This window comes from Maniola hyperantus, chromosome 9 (genome assembly GCF_902806685.2).
Source record: "Maniola hyperantus chromosome 9, iAphHyp1.2, whole genome shotgun sequence".
Lineage (NCBI taxonomy): Eukaryota > Metazoa > Arthropoda > Insecta > Lepidoptera > Nymphalidae > Maniola > Maniola hyperantus.
In genome coordinates this window covers 11917390-11937331 of record NC_048544.1, presented here as the reverse complement: position 1 = coordinate 11937331, position 19942 = coordinate 11917390, and the positions used below count along the sequence as shown (strand labels likewise).

General features: G+C 38.3%; 1 protein-coding gene across 10 annotated transcripts in view; it reads left to right on the top strand.

The window, feature by feature from the left end:
• The first annotated feature begins 2191 nt into the window (after positions 1-2191).
• Rbp (RIM-binding protein) overlaps positions 2192-19942 on the top strand; it is a 31997-nt gene continuing 14246 nt past the window's right edge. For all 10 annotated transcript variants that reach the window (XM_069501077.1, XM_069501076.1, XM_069501073.1 and 7 more), the window contains exons 1-10: positions 2192-2580; positions 15688-15888; positions 16029-16227; positions 16487-17383; positions 17457-17577; positions 17689-17866; positions 17957-18089; positions 18642-18832; positions 19062-19265; positions 19348-19542. In XM_069501077.1, the coding sequence (XP_069357178.1) occupies positions 15691-15888; positions 16029-16227; positions 16487-17383; positions 17457-17577; positions 17689-17866; positions 17957-18089; positions 18642-18832; positions 19062-19265; positions 19348-19542 (2316 nt within the window). In that variant the 5' untranslated portion in view covers positions 2192-2580; positions 15688-15690. The remainder of the gene's footprint in view (positions 2581-15687; positions 15889-16028; positions 16228-16486; positions 17384-17456; positions 17578-17688; positions 17867-17956; positions 18090-18641; positions 18833-19061; positions 19266-19347; positions 19543-19942) is intronic.

Below are 19942 nucleotides of genomic sequence, written 5' to 3'. Positions count from 1 at the left end.
GTTTTGTTATTTTTATCCCTCAAACTTATTTAAATTTTCAGGATAAAAGTGTCGTATGTTTGTCTGGGATGTAAGCTATCGCTTTACCAAATTTCATAAAAATTGGTTTACTGGATGGGTTGTGAAAATTACATTTATATGGAGTATGGATTAATATCTATATTTGAACATACAAATCAAACTACATTTTTTGTCAAACTACTTAGTAGGTATATTGGCCTAAGAGCCAGCGCGTTCCAGCTATCTATAAAAAACCTACAACCTGCAATGTCCTTCATGAGAAATGACCGGCACTAATGTTATATTATTGTTACTTATAAGAAAAGAATGACGTAAATAATAATATTAATAAAATGAAGAGCCAGTGCGTGCCAAACCTTCGTTATTTTATAAAAGCTGAAAGTTTCTCTGTGTATTGTCCCCGAGACAAGGAAGACATGCAATGTCCTTCATGGGTTGTAGGGTTTTTACAGGTATCCTATAGGTAGGTACTTGTTATTAAATTGCGGTTTGTTCGAATTCTTAATTTTTATGGCCCCGTACCTAAAGGGTGCAAGATAAACTTTCCGGTTTTATAAAATAACGAAGGTATGGCGCACTGGCTCTCTCTCTCTCTCAAATTGACAGGTTGAATTGATAACGAAATACCTAGTAGATGCTTATTAGATCCAAATCATATCAACTGAATTTAATTAAACCCAATCAATGTAGGTGTCCCTCTTCACATATCATTGGGAATTCGTTAAAAATGATCGCCTCAAAGTGTCTACCTGATTGTTTATCACCAAAAGTTATAACCTCAATGCAGTGCAGTTACACAAAAAATTGTGTGGAACATTTATTGGAAGCAATATCAAACGTTATGAGTATGTTTAGAAATATCAATACTGATACTGATAATACTATATCGATGCCAAATGGTCAAACCAGTGATAAAAATGTTGAAACTCGAACAAAATCTGTTCATGTGCACACTGGTGATCCGATAGAAACTCAGGATTTCAGTGACTTTAGATATAATAGATCAAAAGATTTTAATGCTAATGAAGATAAAAATTTAGAAGAGGAATTTGTTGAAAGAGACGTAGATAACAATACTGATTTCTTTAAACAGAGTGCTGCACATTGTATGAACGAAAAAGAAAATTCAGAGGTAAGATCATCATCATCAACATCATCAACCCATGCAGGCTCACTACTGAGCATGCATCTCTTTTTAGAACGAGAAGGGTATGCCCGCACTGGCCAAGTGCGGATTGGAAAACTTCACTATTTGACCAATTTGAGAACATTATGGAGAAGAAGAACTCTCAGGCATGCAGGTTTTCTCACGATAGTGATACTTAGTTGCTTAAAATGCACATAACTCCGAAAATTATGTGCGTGCGTGCGTGTCGAACCTCGGACTCTCCGACTACGAGACTGACCACAATATCACATCAGGTAAAATTAGGTAAGTACATAGCATAGGTAATTGATTAACTAATAATAATTATTATTTAGGTAACTTTTTAAATAGAAGACATGTCTATGAAGCATACCTAGGTAGGTATGCTTATTGGAACTTATTCAACTCTTTTGACTTTAAATATTTAACAAAAAATCGCGTTGAAAAAATAAAATTAATCCCCGATGCAGCGTTTTTAACAAAAGTTGAAATATCTCCGATCTGTGTAGGTATAGGTTGCTGAACTCCAGTGGTGTCAAGTGGATCAGCAATGGGGGTAACGTTCTAACCTCTCATTTTAAGAGGATGCATTTGCGTACCAAGACTTACCTACTTAATAGCAGTTTTAGCTTGTTGTACCGACCTCCATTTTTTAACTTTCTGTTTTTAAATATTTCAAAATTTCTGATCTAAGCAGTTTAGTTTACTTCTACTTAGTAAAGCTACCTTAGTAAATAAATTTACATCAAAGTACCTATCTAATAGAATAGCTGAAGCCTAGAAGCGTTTCACCTGTTCAGCACCACTCTTGAAGTGACATAAATTGGTTAGATATGGTGAATTATGGTGTTATATAGTTAAATACTATTTGAGCGTCTCGTAGGGCGTCAAGTGGTAGAGCAGAGTAGAGTTAGCCGTGGTCCATTGAAGAGGCGGCGGCGGCGGCAGAGCGGCGGCGCGAGACTGCGTGACGTCACACGGCGCCGCGCCTCACGCATGCGCCCGTGTATCGAGCGGCATGTGCCACTCGCTGCCGGCCTACTGCTCCGCCCGACTGATTCATACATTTTTATTTTTCTTCCGCACGTAGCTCCGCGACATTCCGATTTTAACAGAAAAGCACCCTTCGGAGTCAAAACCCTAGGCGGGAATCGCGCGTAACGAGTGCTAGCCGTGCGATTCGCTCAGCTCGCTCCGACCAAATCCAAAATGGCAGGACGGAGCAGTCTCCTGAGCCGTGCGCGAGCTCGCCTCTGACCGAACGGTTTTGGTCACGGACAGTATGTGCCTCGTTATATAAATGTTACGCAAGTTCGAGACGGTGCCCGCGAGAAGGCGCATCCGTTACAGCCTGTAACATCCACCGTGCAGTGACCCTTGGAGCCCATGTAACGCACTCGAGGACCTTTACCGTGAGTACCTACGCTTACAGGCATCCCAAGTGTGGAAAATCAATTGTTTCTCAATGTTCCACTGGGTTGAAACGTCTTGAAATTATTACGAACAGTTGTATCGATCGAGTCGTTATCTTCTCGCTCCTGAAATTAAACACTTTGTTGAACGTCATTACTCATTATGGAACAGATAACAGTTGGGTTGTTAGTGATTGGCAACAGCGAAATGTGATACAACCAAGTCAAACCATGACTTTTCGCGCCTGTCAACGGTGAAACTTTGGGAGCAGAGTCGTTTAGTACCTCTACCTATTTAACTTTTATTGATCAGTTAAACTATTGATTTGGACGTCTCCTAAATATTCAATGCTCTTATTAACATAAATATGTCTAGCAAAGAGTAACTGAAGGTCGTCATCATATTCGATATTAAATATTGATTTAGTATGTGACATTCACTCTTAATAGTCTACACACAATGATTCATGACCTATTTTACACTTTATGTTTCTAACTGAAAAGTAGGTCTTTTAATGAAAAAAATGACCTGCAGTGAAACATAGGTCTGAATAAAGAGATGAAGGAATGACAAGAAACAACTAATGTTGTTCTACAAGTTTTCGAACTTACATTACCTACTTACAACATTTGAGATATTCTTACTTACGGTTAATTGAAAAATATTAAGTACTAGCTGATCCTCGCGGCTTTACCCGCGTGTATTTAGGTTTTTAAAAATCCCGTGGGAACTTTCTTTTTTGAAATGATTTGATTTTCCAGGACAAAAGTAGCCTATCCATACTAGCCCGGAGCTGCAAGGATGCAGTATAGGTACCAAATTTAGTAAAAACATATAAAAGCATGATTTTTAGGGTTCCGTACCTCAAAAGGAAAAACGGAACCCTTATAGGATCACTTTGTTGTCTGTCTGTCTGTCTGTCTGTCTGTCAAGAAACCTACAGGGTACTTCCCGTTGAACTAGAATCATGAAATTTGGCAAGTAGGTAGATCTTATAGCTGAAATTTGGGGAAAAATCTGAAAACCGTGAATTTAGGGTTAGATAACACAAAAAAAATTAAATTGTGGTCATGAACTAATAATTATTAGTATTTTCAACTTTCGAAGTGAGTGACTATATCAAGTGGGGTATCATATGAAAGGTCTTGACCTGTACATTCTAAAACAGATTTTTATTTATTTTTATGCATCATAGTTTTTGAATTATCGTGCAAAATGTCGAAAAAATACGACTGTAGTACGGAACCCTCATTGCGCGACCCTGACTCGCACTTGGCCGGTTTTTTTTTAAATCCCGTGGGCTCACCACGATTCAGGAATGCAATTCCTTACAGCATTAGGCCTGAGGAGTTGAGTCCTTGAGTTCAAAAAGTCTTTACTTGGTAAGTACCTCCAATATCAATTATTTATAACCGACAGTTTCTAAATCAGTCAGGTCAGGGGGTCAGGTCCACTGCATCAGCAGGATTGAGGACTTGGAATCTAATTTTTTTATGAGACAATGTCACAAAGTTTCTCTATCGATTAAAAAATACGCAAATCGGTTCAGAAATCTAGGATATTTCGGTGTACATAGGTAGAAAACACAATTCCTCCTTTTTTGAAAGTCAGTTAAAAAGTAGCCTATGTTAGTCTTTGGTTAATCCTCTACTTGTCTGTGAAAGTCCCGTCAAAATAGGTTCAGCCGTTCCGAAGATTAGACCGTTCAAACATACAGACACTTCAATTTTATTTATTAGTAGTATAGTATAGATGGTAAAAGGAAAATTATTATGAGCTGCCACTTTAATTATTAGATTTTTCTAACATAACAGCTACTATTTATTTAAGTAAATAATAAGAATTGTGAGTAGGCAGTGCAGTAGGTAGGTAGGCTCTGTCGTTTTCTCTTACTCTATTATAAGTTATTTGAAAAACCATGATTCATGGTAAGAGATTTGAGAAAACTGGTACCTACTTTATATAATTCACACTAATATCTGTTAAAAATAATAAAGCACATCTGCTTGTTAACTTTAAACGGCCAACTGCTTAATCGATTTTGACAAGATTTCGTACAGACATACCTACTCGTACGTTGCATCAAGAGTTCCCACTAAATTTCTGGTGGGAGGCTTCGGCCGTGGCTAGTTACCACCCTACCGGCAAAGCCGTGCCACCAAGCGATTTAGCGTTCCGACTTCCGGTACGATGCCGTGTAGAAACCAAAGTGGTATGGATAAAAACTACCATGCATCATCACTTACCACCAGGTGAGATTGCAGTCATGGGCTAACTTGTATCAGAATAAAATAAAAAAAATCAAAGGAACCTCGCCAATTTACAATTTACTTGCCCAAAACAAGGCAGGTGCAGGAAGCCTTTATTTACCTAGTGCACCTATCACAAGCGCAACCACTAACCTATTATGCAAATACTGTTCAGAATTTATCGTTAACTATAACCAAGGCTCTGCGGCCCAGTTTGGCAGCGCCGTCGCGTGTAGGGCCCAGTATTGAATATTTCACTACGCGAGCCAAGTAGAATGACCGGCTTTATTCCGATTTTTGTGTAGCCAATACACAGCAGTTTATTATTTGGGTTGTGCTATTGTTGTAAAAATTGCTCTTCAAATATGTCACGTATTAAACGGTGGTATACCTAAACGGAAAAAGAGACGCAACGGCACATGACATTTTAAATTATTGCAAAGGAATAGAATTTGCGGTAAAACCCAAAGGAAGGTTATGTGTTTGACCTGTATGTATGTCCTGTATGTCCGTTTTAGCTACGCAACGGCTCAACCGATTTTGATAAATGATTACGTCATTAGATTAGCGCGAGTGTCACTACGAAGCTAAAATTCTTAAAAAATTAAAATGGCGGATTTTATGCGCTTTAATGTGCGGGTTGAAAAAAAAATTTTCCAAGACCCCTCGAGTGGGGTATCAAAATAAAGGGCCTTAAAAGGCTTAGCTCATTCTCATAGCCCGATGGGTTGGAAATCCGACGCGACCGGAGAGAGATCAGGCACAGGACCGACCGCTTTACGTACTCCGAAGCATGAGGGTGACACACCGCTTATTTCCTATCTCCGGGCTAGTAGGTATAGTCCGCGATGGCAATCGGGGTATGGGGCGGGGGACGCCCCGCACACCCGCACGTCATCCGCGCTCGTCCGCACTGGGTAAGCGTGGGGGCTGTGCGGATGTGCGGGGCGTTCCCTCCCTGAATGCCATCTCGATCTGTCGCATTCTGTACCCACTGAGAATTTCTTAACAGAAAAGCCCAAAATTTACCTATTTTTGGCCCGACCCGGGACTCGAACCCAGGATCTCGTCATCCACCTCAGACTAAGAATAAGGAGACTTGTCAAACGCGTATACCCGAAAGGGACAAAACAACAGAAGAAATAAGTAATACTTACGTATGAAAGGTCATAATTTGCATTTGCTACAACTTTTACGCAGCCATGCAACGTAAATGGCTTCTACACAGTACACACCTTCAATACTAAATTTAAAACAGAAAACTTAATAAAAACTAGTAATATTCGCAATAAATTACTATCACAGAGGTTTGTTGGGCACAAACTACAACATGCCCAACAAAAAAAAGCTAAACTATGACAAAGACAAAAACTGTGTTTACGTCTCTATCACTCTTTAGAGCTTTTCTATACACCTAGCTTGCTCTAACAAGGTAGGTATTATTATTTTAATGCCAAATCTACCTTGATTCTTAATCTGAGTCATCCACACTCGAACATTCTAACCGCTAGACCCACGGAGGAGAGGTAAAACTGTATTGAAGAACCTTTTAGGCGAGACGTTTTCTCTCCGGATGCCTGTTCATGCGAGGGGTGAAGGATCACCGATTATCGCCATCAATCATAATATCTGGCGCACTGAAAGCGATCTTCGTTATTGAGGATTTTTGACACTAATGTTTTGAGATATCACCGTTTATGTAATTTTTTTTGATAGGTACTCTTATTTTCTTATCCCAAAAATAAATTTAATAATTTTGAGAATGTTTTTCTACGGGTTGTTGTGTGTGACAAGATCCTAAATGACCATTAATTTTCTATCAACCTATTAGTAATCTGAACTAAGATAGAAAAAAAACCGGCCAAGTGCAAGTCAGGCTCGCGCACTGAGGGTTCCATACTACAGGTCGTATTTTTTCGACATTTTGCACGATAATTCTATGATGCATAAAAATAAAGAAAAAAACTGTTTCAGAATGCACAGGTAAAGCCCTTTCATAATATGATACCCCACTTGATATAGTTTCTTGACAGATCGACAGACAGACAGACAACAAAGTGATCCTATAAGGGTTCCGTTTTTCCTTTTGAGGTACGGAAAAGGAATTACCTAACTGCATTAGTTTTATGTAGTTTCAATCAATCAATCAGCCTGTTTGCGTCCACTGCTGGATATAGGCTTTCCCAAGAGTGCGCCACTACACACGGTCCTACACGCCTCCTTCCTCATCCACCCACTTCCCAGTCAGTCCAGCCGGTTGGGGTCTGGGGGTCGTCGCTTGTTGGTACGCTACTCACTCCATAACACGTCTGCCCCAGTTGTTAAGAAAATCTAATTGGTCACATACTCGTATGTATGGAACTCTAATAGACAAAGGCCAGACTAGCACTTGGCCGCTTTATTTGTATGACAAACAATTATTTCTGTCAGCTATTATTTGCTGTTATCAAAGGTTGAGTGAGTACTTAGAATCAACTGTGTGATTTGCAGGAACGTGTCAGCAGGATTGTATATAAGTAAATATACGAGGTATACCTACCTCTTATATAAACAGTAAACAGATGTCCAACAGTTGCTTCAAATCACCTCTAACCTTTAACCGGAGCGCGCAGTTTGAAAAGCTCCTTTCGAATCGAAAAGGATGATTGATTCATTTCATACCAAGAAGAACACGTTCGATAAATAAATAAATAGATAAATAAACCTACTTAAGTATAGCTTGCATTGTGAACTGATAACACTGAATAGACGAAGGCTATACAATGAGGCCGAAAGATTAATGTATTTAGGGTATTTAGATGATTTAGGTAAATATATGATTGAATATAATATAATAGTTTACGAGGTTCATACGATGTGCAAGGCGAACCTACGGTACGGTCTAAATACGTATACCTACTTTTTGTGCTATACCTAGTTAAGCAAATAAATTTTGAAAATTTAAATCAGAAGAAACTAGCTATAATATCGTTAATAAAAAGACCCCAAAGCGGTATTTTTTAAAGTCTTCTATCTAAACTATAGTTTTTGTCCTGGAAAATCAAAAGCTTCCACGGGATTTTTAAAAACCTAAATTCACGTGGACTATGGCCGCGGGCATCAGCTAATAATCACATAACAGTAGGAGTTTTCTTTGAACAATATTTATGCGGTGGGTTTCAATACCCTTTCGAATTGATACGACAATACGATTTTGACTCTACTTTAGATTTTATTAATACTAGTTTGTTAGATGTTAGTGGTAGTAGCTGAGACCGACGGACACCACACTCTCCTCCAAACCCTCAAAGTCGGTCACCCATCCATTTACCTATTTGGGTCAACGTTGCTATAACAAGCCCCACTAAGAAATCCCTATATCCATATTATCCCTACCCATATTATAAATTCGAAAGTGTGTTTGTTTGTTGGTTTGTCCTTCAATGATTTTTTGCATGGGGCTAGTTAAAAATCTGGAGAGTGACATAGGCCACTTTTTATCCCGGAAAATCACAGGATTTTTAAAAACCTAAAATATCTGCTAGTAATTTTCATAAAACGAAGTCGAAGGGGTCAGTTAGTAGAGAATACCTACTCTTTTTCAGCATAATCATAGTTCTATTTCGTACATGATACACATAGATATATATCGATTATTGTATAATATATATTATGTCTAATATGTATAAGTATACCTACATACCACCATTATCTTTCATTTTTAATGTTACTTTTCTTCTTTCTAATATCAAAATGTTTGCGGCAAAAGAAAACTTAGGTTACACAAAAGAATTTTTCTACTGTTCCACAAAGCGATATTAGGTGAAGGTTTTTTTATTTAGATAAAAGTGTTATAAAATCATTATGGATAGTGGATGTGATACTTTAATCTTTCCGTGATAATACTGGTACATCTTGAATTGAATCTTCATTTATTAGATGTCAGTTTCTTTTCTATAAGCACACAAGATAAAGTTAAAAATTAAAACCCAACTATGATCGTCTTAATAAACGTAGAATTTTATGGTAAAATTGTTTTTCTGTCGCTTGGTATATTTTAATGTTGTAGTACCTACCTACCTATATTTACATTTATGAACTCAAAATTTTCTCCTCTTTTATTGACATGATGAAACGAAGTATTACACCTACTAATTCTCGTTATTTCTTCGTCTAGAATTTAGATTGTGCACAGCACAGACAAGATTTTTTAAAGCTTAACTTACTTGTTACGCGTGTATGTACTTATTGCCGAGGAGTTATTATTATATTCATTCATTCTACGGCCGGATTAAGCAATGCCGGTAAAGGTCACTATAGGTAAGTAGGTATGCAATGCAAATCTTATCCCCTCACCTCCCCTTTACAATTCAAATAAAACCTAAAAGTTTATTTCGTGCATTTTTTTGTAGCAAAGTAAATTAAAGCCACTTGCAATTATTCGCTATTTCTTGGGATGTTTTGAAGTAGGTAGCGTATAAGTAGACTTAAAAACTTTACAACAGATTTATTTCACTGTGCGGTCAGTTTTATACCTAGCTGATTCACAGAAAATCTAGCAGGGTAAAATCTTTGGGTAAATTTTTGACTCGGAAAGAGACGTACGTGCCCTACACAAGGCACATGAGTAGACAATAGATATCCATACTAAAAGGCGCCGCGCGTCGTCTTGCCCGTATAGAGTTGCTTACGTTGCCTAATACGGATAACTAGCTTATGCTCGCGACATCATCCGCGTGGACTACACAAATTTCAAACCCATATTTGATTCCCTTAGGGGTTGACTTTCCGAAAATCCTTTCTTAGCGAAGGTCTACGTCATAATTGATATTTGCATGCCTTTCAGCCCGATCCATCCAGTAGTTTGAGCTGTGCGTTTGCGTTGATAGATCAGTCAGTCAGCTTTTCCTTTTATATGTTTAGACCAGCTGATGCTCGTGACTTTAGTTTTAAAGCATCCCGTGGAAAATCTTTCATTTTCCAGGATAAAAGTAGCCTATGTCACACGTGCAAAAAATCAAGTTGATCCGTTGTAGGTAGGTAATAATTATGCTGATTCCTAACTCCGTGATCTGTTGCACCGTTGCGACGTGATTGAAGGACAAACTTACAAACCAATAAAACAACAAACAACTACACTTGACGCATGTTATAATATGGGCAGTAATTATAAGGGCGATCCATTCATATTTTAATCCTGAAACTTGATCTTTTTTAACTTTCCCTTTGATGTCATCTCCGCCGTATTTTCATTGTTTAAGTACCAGTTTGCGCTTGACTGCGATCTCACCGGCTAAGTGCAATGTAGTCTCAGATGAAAATACGCTAAGAAGAGGTATAGAGACCCAGGTAACATAATCATCTAAGTAATTGCTTTCCTTACTGTTTAGTTTTCGGTGACGAACAACTTAATCTAAATCTATATCTATACTCTATGAGTCTATACTAATATTATAAAGAGGTAATGTCGTTAAGTTTGTTTGTAGGGGGTAATCTTTGGAACTACTGTACTGATTTTAAAAATTCTTTCACCAGTAGAAAGCTACATTATTATTGAGTCACATAGGCTATATTTTATTTTCAAAAACTTAGAGATTCCTTCGAAAATTGCAATAAAGTGAAAAAAGTCGTCTCAGATTATGACGTAGGTATCCGCTAAGAAAGGATTTTTGAAATTTATGTAGTCGCGGACGAAGTCGCAAGCATAAGCTAGTTTTTCATAAGTACCTTAGTACATACCACGTCATATTATATCACAAGGGTAGGGGTAAGGGGTTATCTTGGAACAACTATGTGGTAGGGTGGTGGTAGGCTTCCATGCCCTTCCGCTACGAGGCTACGACTCAAATAAGAGTAGGTACGATTTCGACTCAGATATAACGATTATGTAAATAGAAATACTGTCAGATGATAGCTATAGTAGCTGGGACCGATGCGACGGATTCCAAACTCTCCTCTGAAACCTTCACCGTTTGCTACCAATCCATTTATCGACTTGGGTCAACGTTGCTATAACAATTACAGCCACTTTCAAAAAAATTCTTTCTTTAGAACTTGCCTTGTAAAGTGGTCTGTTACAAAATGAAATCGAAACTATAAATTATTATCAACTCCGCTGGTAAGACTTTAGTCTGTAGCTGCACAAATTAACTGTGCTTAAGTGCTTGTACCGTGGCTTTTGTCCAATAACTGAAGTGTAATACAGCAAGCTACCACGTCCTGTAGCTCTAAGCGTTATTACAATAAGGACCATTTTCAATAGAAACTTAATTTGCTGCATTTACCCACCGTACACTTTAATGGGTCCCTACTTCCACATAATAATAGTTTTCCCCCGTTGCAATTATTCAAGCGTTGTTTGAGTAAACCCTAGCACCCTAAAATCCAAACACTATTTTTCTTTTTACATGAATTCGTAATCACTGACGGTGTGAAAGCCTTTAGGGGGAAAATGCATGTTGTGACGTTAAAATTAAATAGGTAAGTAAGTATATGAAAATAATTCGATTAATGAAACATTAAATAAACATAAGTTATTTAGCTTATCCCCGCGACTTCGTACGTGTGGACTACACAAATTTCAAAGGAAGTTCAAGTTATTGGGATTGTTAATTAAATTAATTAATCTACTTAGTAGGTAGGTACATACCAAATAATATTTTTTAACCCACCATTCTTGTCACCATTCCACGCGGGCATGATTTGTATACTTAGTAAAAAAGCTTTAAGTTTTATTGTAATATTTTCAATAAAAAAATAACGAACTAAGCATTTTAAGCGGCGCAAGTATGCCTCTCTTATCGAGAGTTACATTTTTGTTCCATTTGCCGCGGAGACCCTGGGGCCATGGAGTCTTAGTGCTAAAAAAAATTACGAGACATTTCACCGCGATTAATAGCCTCATCTGGTAACAGAAGGGCTGGCTCATTTTTTGCGCAACGGATCAGCCTGGCTGTCCAGCGCGGAAATGCAGCCAGTATTCTTGGTACCATTCCACGCGGGCTTGATTTATATAGTAATTAGATAAGACTAGCTTTAAGTTTTATTGTAATATTTTCAATTAAAAAACTTAAAGTAAGTAAATATAAAAACCAACAAAGTGATTCGATAGGAGAAAAGAAATAATTTTGTCGGTGATTACTAAGCAAACTTGAGTTATATAAATGCGAGACTACATTGTGGTTTTTCTCAGTAACAATTAGGATGGGAGCCCTACAAAGTTTAGGAGTTTTCCGTACATTTCTGATGAAAGTGCCGTTAGACGGATTGCGAGCCGCGTGCTCATTGCGCGCAACTTCAGAGTTTTGAAATTGGAATCTTTGTACACATGTTTTTTTGAACTCGACCGTGTTTATTATATTTTTATTTCACATCACTGAAAGAAATGAAGCAAGGCTAAAGCTGAATGAAATAAAAATATAATAAACATTTCTTTACAAAAAGATTTCGCAGTATTCATAAAATTGTTGCAATCCGAACGTTTTTTCGTTTTTCAATTTTAATATTTTATAATTCAATTTTAAAATTAGGATATCATTTTAAAATGAATCCTATCATGGTACTGGCATGCAGAGTGAACTTAGTACTATGACGGCAACTTTTGTATTTCTCTGTTCTCAATCTAATTCATCTTTGAATTGCGTATACCTACATTTATTTATATTTTTAGTGGTCTCTAGTTTCTCATAATAAAACGCTTAGGTATTCACTTTGCTTTGGATTTGTTTTGAGATTTAACTTTAGTCTTGTCAACTTGTTCAAAAAGAGTAATTGCTGAGTTTCTTGCCGGCTCTTCTCAGTACAATCTGCTTTCCGAACCGGTGGTCGAGTCTTGATATAGTAAATTAGGTAAGTGGCGCAGGTTGTCCTATTTATATGAAATAAATAAATTCATTTCATTTCAGTTATAACTCTATAATGTTGCAAGTAAGCCTAAAAGTGTACCGATTCAGAACAATGCCAGTTCTGGGCCAAGCTTAATAAAAGAATTCACTTTTTCGAGCGTACCTACCTAAACCTTGAACGATACAAAACGTAGTGCAAACTTGAAATTCAGCACAAAATAAATCTACACAACACACAAACGCCATTACTATTGCCTAAGTAAACACCCCATTCGCGGTTCTAATTAAATTTGCATGTAAGTAGGTATAATTAAGCCCGACTGTTAGTTCTATCCTTTGCCAACACTGCCCAAAGGGGACGTAATATATCTCCCTCTAAGCATGGAAGACGTTTGTTCCGACGCCGTATTGCGTAGTCGGCAGGCACTGGCTGCTATCCCAATTCCGCGTCGCCGGAGAGTCTGCCAAGCTTTGTGGGGGCCCCCTCCTTCACGGGGAGTCCCTGGGAACACAGGGAAGCAGGTCACCGCACTTTTTCTTAGCCCGAGACGGGGCGGCGCGGCGGCGGGATGGCGATTTTCAGCTGCGTTGAGTTCGTTGCACGCTCGCTATTGATTTTGTTATTATTTTGGGATTACGGAACATCGCATCGTGCGTTTGATGTAACATGTAAAAGATTGTAATGTTTCTGACTAAATTTTAGCTGGGTACAATATTTTCTAACATTTAGGTATTAAATATTCTTTGAAACCCCACCCGTTCCACTGTTGTCGTACGCACTTCTAGCACAATATGCTTTATGCTTGGTTGGGAAAGGGTATATTAATTATTAGTCATGACTCTAATGGCTAATTTCCTTTAAAAAATCTTTGACTGTAGAATTAGGTAGGTACTCTATAAAGCGGAACGTTGGGGCTCATTGACCGACTAACTGCTTCGTCAACGCTATTTTGAATAGGCTTTCAGCTTTCAACATCATTAATTTTCTTTTGTGACAAAGAGGGAATAGATGTTCCCATTTGTACTGCAATGATGATTGCAATTATATTTCTCTTATTATAACTCACTATACTTATCTACTTATCTTTTTTTTGTTGACGGGTATTCTCTTCTTAAGATAACCGACCTCTTTGGGGTGAGATGGGATTATGTGGGATTTCTACCCACTAAACCCCCCTTGGTGTTCATTTTTGGTGCATATTAAGAGGCTCCGGGAACTCTAAAGAACGTGCAGTGCCTCTCTTGCGCGACTCCAATTGGGCTCATTGATTCCCTCTGGGACTAATCTCTAACAGCTTGATTTGATCTTGCAGTTTGTACATCAGATTCTATTGTCATTAATTGCTAAATCTAAACCAGCTTATTCTTTTGATTTTAGACAGCACCAAATCATTGTACCTCATCACATATTCGGTTTTCCTATTCTTTTATTTTTGGGTTAACTTTCTATTTGCTCCGTACATCTTTATTGCGGAGTGTTGTGATTCGTGACTCCTTTCCATTAATCACAAATCGTAGGTTTTGTTAGGATGATAAAATGCAGTGAGCGTTAGCCCAAATCCTTCTTACCATTATACTTGTACCTACCTAAACATGGTTGACTTCAATAATAAAATCGTTAATACAGCTACATAATGGATTTATTTACATACTGTGCCTAGGCTTCCTTATTTGCGAGTAATTAATAAAAGCGTAGGTACCTACTGACTTTACCTAAATCAAAGTTCATTACAGCCAATAATTTTCATTTGATGTATGAGCCACATAAATAAAATGAATGTTATTAATTAATCCGGACTGACGACGCAGTAATTTAACAATCAGTGACTCGATTTAAGTACAATGGTCGACTCCGAGCGAGCGAAAACGCAAGTAATGCCCGTTAAAACGCTGTAAAGTTTTCGATGACTTGTTTCTACTGTTTTGAGGGGTTATTTTATGGCCCATTTATTTCATCAATTCCCCATATCAGGATCTATGGGTGACGTCAAACTGTGAAGGGCGAATAGGTATGTACCTGTTCCAGTCAATTTTAACAGAAAATCGATAAATTATTCATACACCAGTAAAGCGGCACCGTTTTTCACGATTGAGTAGAAGCAAAGCATGGGCTTTTCATCGTTTTATAATAAGTAGGTCGGCGCTAAAATAATGGGTCAGAGTTCGCACTATGTTTGTTGTTTGAGAATTATTTCGTTGCTCAGTGTACCTACAATTTAATACTTGTGTCATGTGTGTGACTTCTGAGAGATAAGCTGACAAGGCCTTTGCCCATGTTCAGGATGTTGTTATAATGAACCTATATAATTAGGACCAGGTCCGGCTGTCCTCTCCTCTCTTATAACACCAAGTTATTTACTTCAGTCTTCTGGGCTATTGAAAATGCTTCAATATAATATTATTATTATGTTACCGTTGGGCCAAACAACAAGTTCAAAGATTAAAGTTACAGTCAGTTAAAAAAGTTAGTTACATCAACTAATTTTAGCCACTAAAATGTGAAATATTTTTTTTACAAAAAAATAAAAACCTTCTTCAATATCTAGCCATGTTTGTACACTAAAAATTAAATAATTTAATTTATTACTGAATATATTATGTAAACAAGAGTTAATATACCTACTTAGTTCTATAATAAAAAAATTGGGCCGATCGGTGCCGAGTTGCCATTGTAGAGTCTCAAAAAATAGACGATTCGCTCAGCTAATAAGCTATGGCACCGGCCGGGGCCGGCCCCAAAAATATTTATTATAGGTAGAACTATATTAGCATGTACATAATAATATTCAGTAATAAATTATTTTATTTTTTAATATTCAGTGTACAAAACTTCAATACCTAAGTATTGAAGTTGTTTTTTATTTATTTAGATACCTTGGTTCTTTGGAAACCTTTCGAGTTTTCACTTACAGTGGTATCGTCTAATTTTTTGCTTTTAAAAATGTTTACAGGTATAATTTTAACTCTAGCTAAATATTTAGATGGTTTTCAATTTATTTATTCAATAATACATAATATAAAATATATTATGCAGAGTATGAATGCGTACGGCATGTCGAGCGGCGCCGAGACGGACGCGCTGTCGCGGCGGCTGCGCGAGGCGGAGCGCGCGCGCGCGGATGCGGAGCGCATGCACGCCGACGCGCTCGCGCAGCTCCGCTCGGCACAGCGCTCGCCGCACGACTCGCACAACGTCGAACAGCTGCAGTCCAGGGTGCGGGAACTTGAGAAAAAGGTAATGCCTTTATTGCTAACTAGCTGAAGCCCACGACTTCATTCCCATAATTGTCTCGATCTGCGCTGACGCGCTAAATCATAACGTTTCATTCGATGGCATTCAAATCTTCATCACTAAAACAGCGTTTTCCCCACCAGGCAGCCTTGGAAACGGTTCGTTGTGAGGAGCTCCAGCTAGAGCTGTCTTCGGCGATGCGGGCGCGCGGCACCACGACCACGGCCACGTGGTCGACGCAGGCCTCCCAGCCGGCCTCGGAGATAGAACGAATTATGGCTAAGATCGAACAAGATAACCGCATTCTGGCCGAATTAGAACATTCTAGATCCACGACCCATGGTAACTATATTAGTACTTGATGAATCGAAAGCAGTTTGTAAGAGTTTATAAGTATGAATAAATTAACTCTTCTATTCCATTCCATAAATTAGGAACTTAGTTGCACCAAGCACTAAATGAGTCTCATAGTAAAAGCACAAAGTTTCGAACCATTATTAAACCGTTTAAATAAGTTTTGAGTATGATAATGTATATTTGCTTTGGAATAATTATTTATTGGTCTATAATTCACAATTTTCTTCTATATATTTTTTGGCAGGTATACATTCAAGCGGATCAAACCAGGCGCTTGGAGAATTTCATTCGCCGACACCGTCGCCGTTACCTCATTCGTACACAACCGCGACAGGTCACGCTGCCCTCTGCCAGAGTAACACCATGCCCACTCTCTCCTCTCTACATGCCACATCTCAGTTCACTGCCCCTAGCTCTAACTCCATGGCTTACTCTATGAGTGCGCACAATCCAACCTCCTATTCAAATCCTGTGTCTGGCTCTTACGGTATGAGCAATACACATCAAGTCACATTTACAAATCCTGTCACGGCTCCTCTCGTAAATAATATTAGTCAAATCTCAAGTACTCTGGCAGGGCTACAATCAAACATTCAGAATCTTGGAAACGTTTCTGCTATGAGTTTGGGTGGCTCATTAGGACCAGCAATCACCGGAACTATGACAGGAACAGGACTCTCTAGTTGCTTAAATAATCCACCGACTAGTTTACCTGGAGGACTCACGAGTACACTCGCTGGCTTAGCGTCAAACTTATCTGGTGCACTGGGAAATCCTCTATCGAATCTAACAGGAGGAAGTCAATTGGGAGCGTTGAATACTAGTTTAACGGGCGCGAGTGGGTATGGATCTGGCGCTGGTACTTATACAAATCCACTCCTGTCTAGTGGCTTGGGAACAAACACAATGAATATTAAACTTAAGCCGATAGATGAAATAGATCTCGGCTTAAGTCGATACGGAACTAATAATCCATCTATGGTCAGAGCCGCTACGCCTGTGACACCGCACCAACCTACTTGGAACTTAGCATTAGATAGCCAATATGGAACTGATAGAATAGGAAATTTAGAAAACTTTCTTCACGATCGAGGTCCGAGATCTATAAGACTTTTACCCAGTAATATGATGGATACAGACGGTACGTTATTTGCTTCTCAATGTCTTACAATTCAAGTTACAATATTTAAAACTAAAAAAATTAAAAATTTCAGTAAGAAATACCCATTATATGAATGGTGGTGCAACTTCTGAGCCTCAAGTTGACATGTTGGACATTCCGGGAAAAGGTCGATGTTGCGTTTATATCGCTAGATTTTCTTACGAACCGCCAGAGTAAGTATAAATTAAGTAAAGATTTTGGACTGGATTCGGAACTTTTTTGTAGTTTGTAAGTGAATTTGTAAAAATTGTATGTTGTATAATGTAATATAGCGTAATTTTTAGAGTTGAAACTGCGGAAGGAGAGTTGTCTATCTGCTCTGGCGATTACCTGTTAGTATGGGGACCTCCAGATCCTAATGCAACAATGCTCGATGCAGAATTATTAGACGGCCGACGTGGTCTCGTACCTGCAAATTTCGTACAAAGATTAGTAGGGGACGATCTTTTGGAGTTTCATCAGGTAACTTTGCGATTGCATTTTCTTGGCTAAAAACATGTTTCAAACTAAGTAGAGCTGGTCTCGATGAGAGGTATTTTTTTGTATTATTAGGCCGTAGTAGCTACATTGCGTGATGCTGATGAAACTGCAACCACAGCTATAAGTGACCTCTCGCTCAGTAGAGATGTGGCACGTCTTAGCGAAATGGCAGATATCAATGAGGGCCCTGAAGATGACGACAATGGTAAGACACTGTTCTAATATATCTTGATTATAATCATAGCGCCATAAATTAATTCTAGTATCAAGAATTTTCCTACTAAATCATTGACATCCACAGTAGTCCGAACCTTTTAGAAACTCAGTATCATCCTGTTCAGTATTTTAAATACCTCTGTAAATAGATTACCGGTTGTGTATTTTGGCATATAATATTAATTTCTTAAAATATCTTGTATAGGTATACTTTTACTATCCGCATGCTCATTATCACGACCAAATGCACTCATGGTGACAATAGGTTACTCCGAGTAATTTTTAAAATAGTATTATTAAATGCCTAACAAAATTGGATGTGAATTTAGCAGGATTTATACTCATTTCAATCGCTTATCTTTTATAATTGTAGCCATAGAGTTCTATAGTTAAACCTTTGTCCTTTCCTACTTACCTTCCTATGACATCGGAATTCGCTGCACGCTTCTTGGCATATCACTCGCACTTCGCCTGCTTGGCTACCTCCTACTCGCGATCTGCCCTCAAACCTGAACAGCCGAGCTGTTTTTCTCGTCGTTAGTGCCTGCGCCGCGACAGCTGACATTGGAGAGGCAACTCAACAAATCCGTGCTGATCGGATGGACGGCGCCCGAGGGGGTCCAGCAAGCGAACATTGAAAGTTACCACGTTTACGTCGACGGCGTCCTAAAAACTACGGTTAAAGCGACTGAGCGTACGCGCGCCCTGGTTGAAGGAGTAGATGCTAATCGGGTGAGCTCATTTAATTATTTCTAGTCTAGACTTTTTTACAAATTATTTTTAATTTGAAATAAGCAAACTCTTATAGATGATTTTGTTTAATTTTGTTTACCAGAGCACCACTTTTTAGTTTTAACATAAATGCTATTTAGTTTTCATCTATTTGTTTGCTTTCACTAGTTGATTTCTTACAAAAATCTCAACCGACGTAAAATTGATATGAATTTCATTGTTTCCAAAGCCACATCGTATAAGCGTCCGTTCAGTGACGGCCACTAGACGCACGTCGAGGGACGCAGCCTGCACCATGGTGATAGGCCGAGACACAGGCAATATGGGACCTACGTGCGTTAGAGCAAGCGGAGTCACTTGTTCCCAGGCTGTTATATCATGGCTCCCGGCTAATTCTAATCACCAGCATGTCGTCTGTGTCAATAATGTTGAAGTGAGTACTATCGCTGGTCTAGTAAATAATATACTTACAAAAATTGAATCACAATCTTCAATTTCAAATATTATCGTTTTAGGTTCGTACTGTGAAACCGGGTGTATATAGACATACCATAACAGGCCTCGCACCAAGTACTCAATATAGGGTAACAGTCAGAGCTAAACACTTGAGGGCCGGGCCGCCTGGAGTCCCAATCGAAGAAGCTCCCGGAGCTTACACTGACTTCAGAACTTTACCAAAAGGTCTACCGGATCCACCAAACGAAATAATGGTACATAATGTTAATATCTACAACTACTTCTAGCATGACATAAATTAATAAATTAAGCATGCTTTCGTCGATTCTTTTACACTCAACACTCACATTTCCTGCTCGCCTTACTACCTTACGTATAAAATACTATCTAATCTTTTAAAAATACCTATACCTCTCTAGCTCATACGTATTATATTATATGTATTATTTGTATAATTTGAATTGGCTGTTACCAACGAAACAGTTATGTAAATATAACTATAATAATTTACAGAACTGGCCTTCGAATTACAAAATCTATATATCAGCGTTTTAGCACACGCACTTTAACAATGCTTTTCAACGCTCACGAAGTGTGTGATTAAAGTCCTAACATGAACGTTTTCACAAGTCATATACACTACCCTGTCCCTTT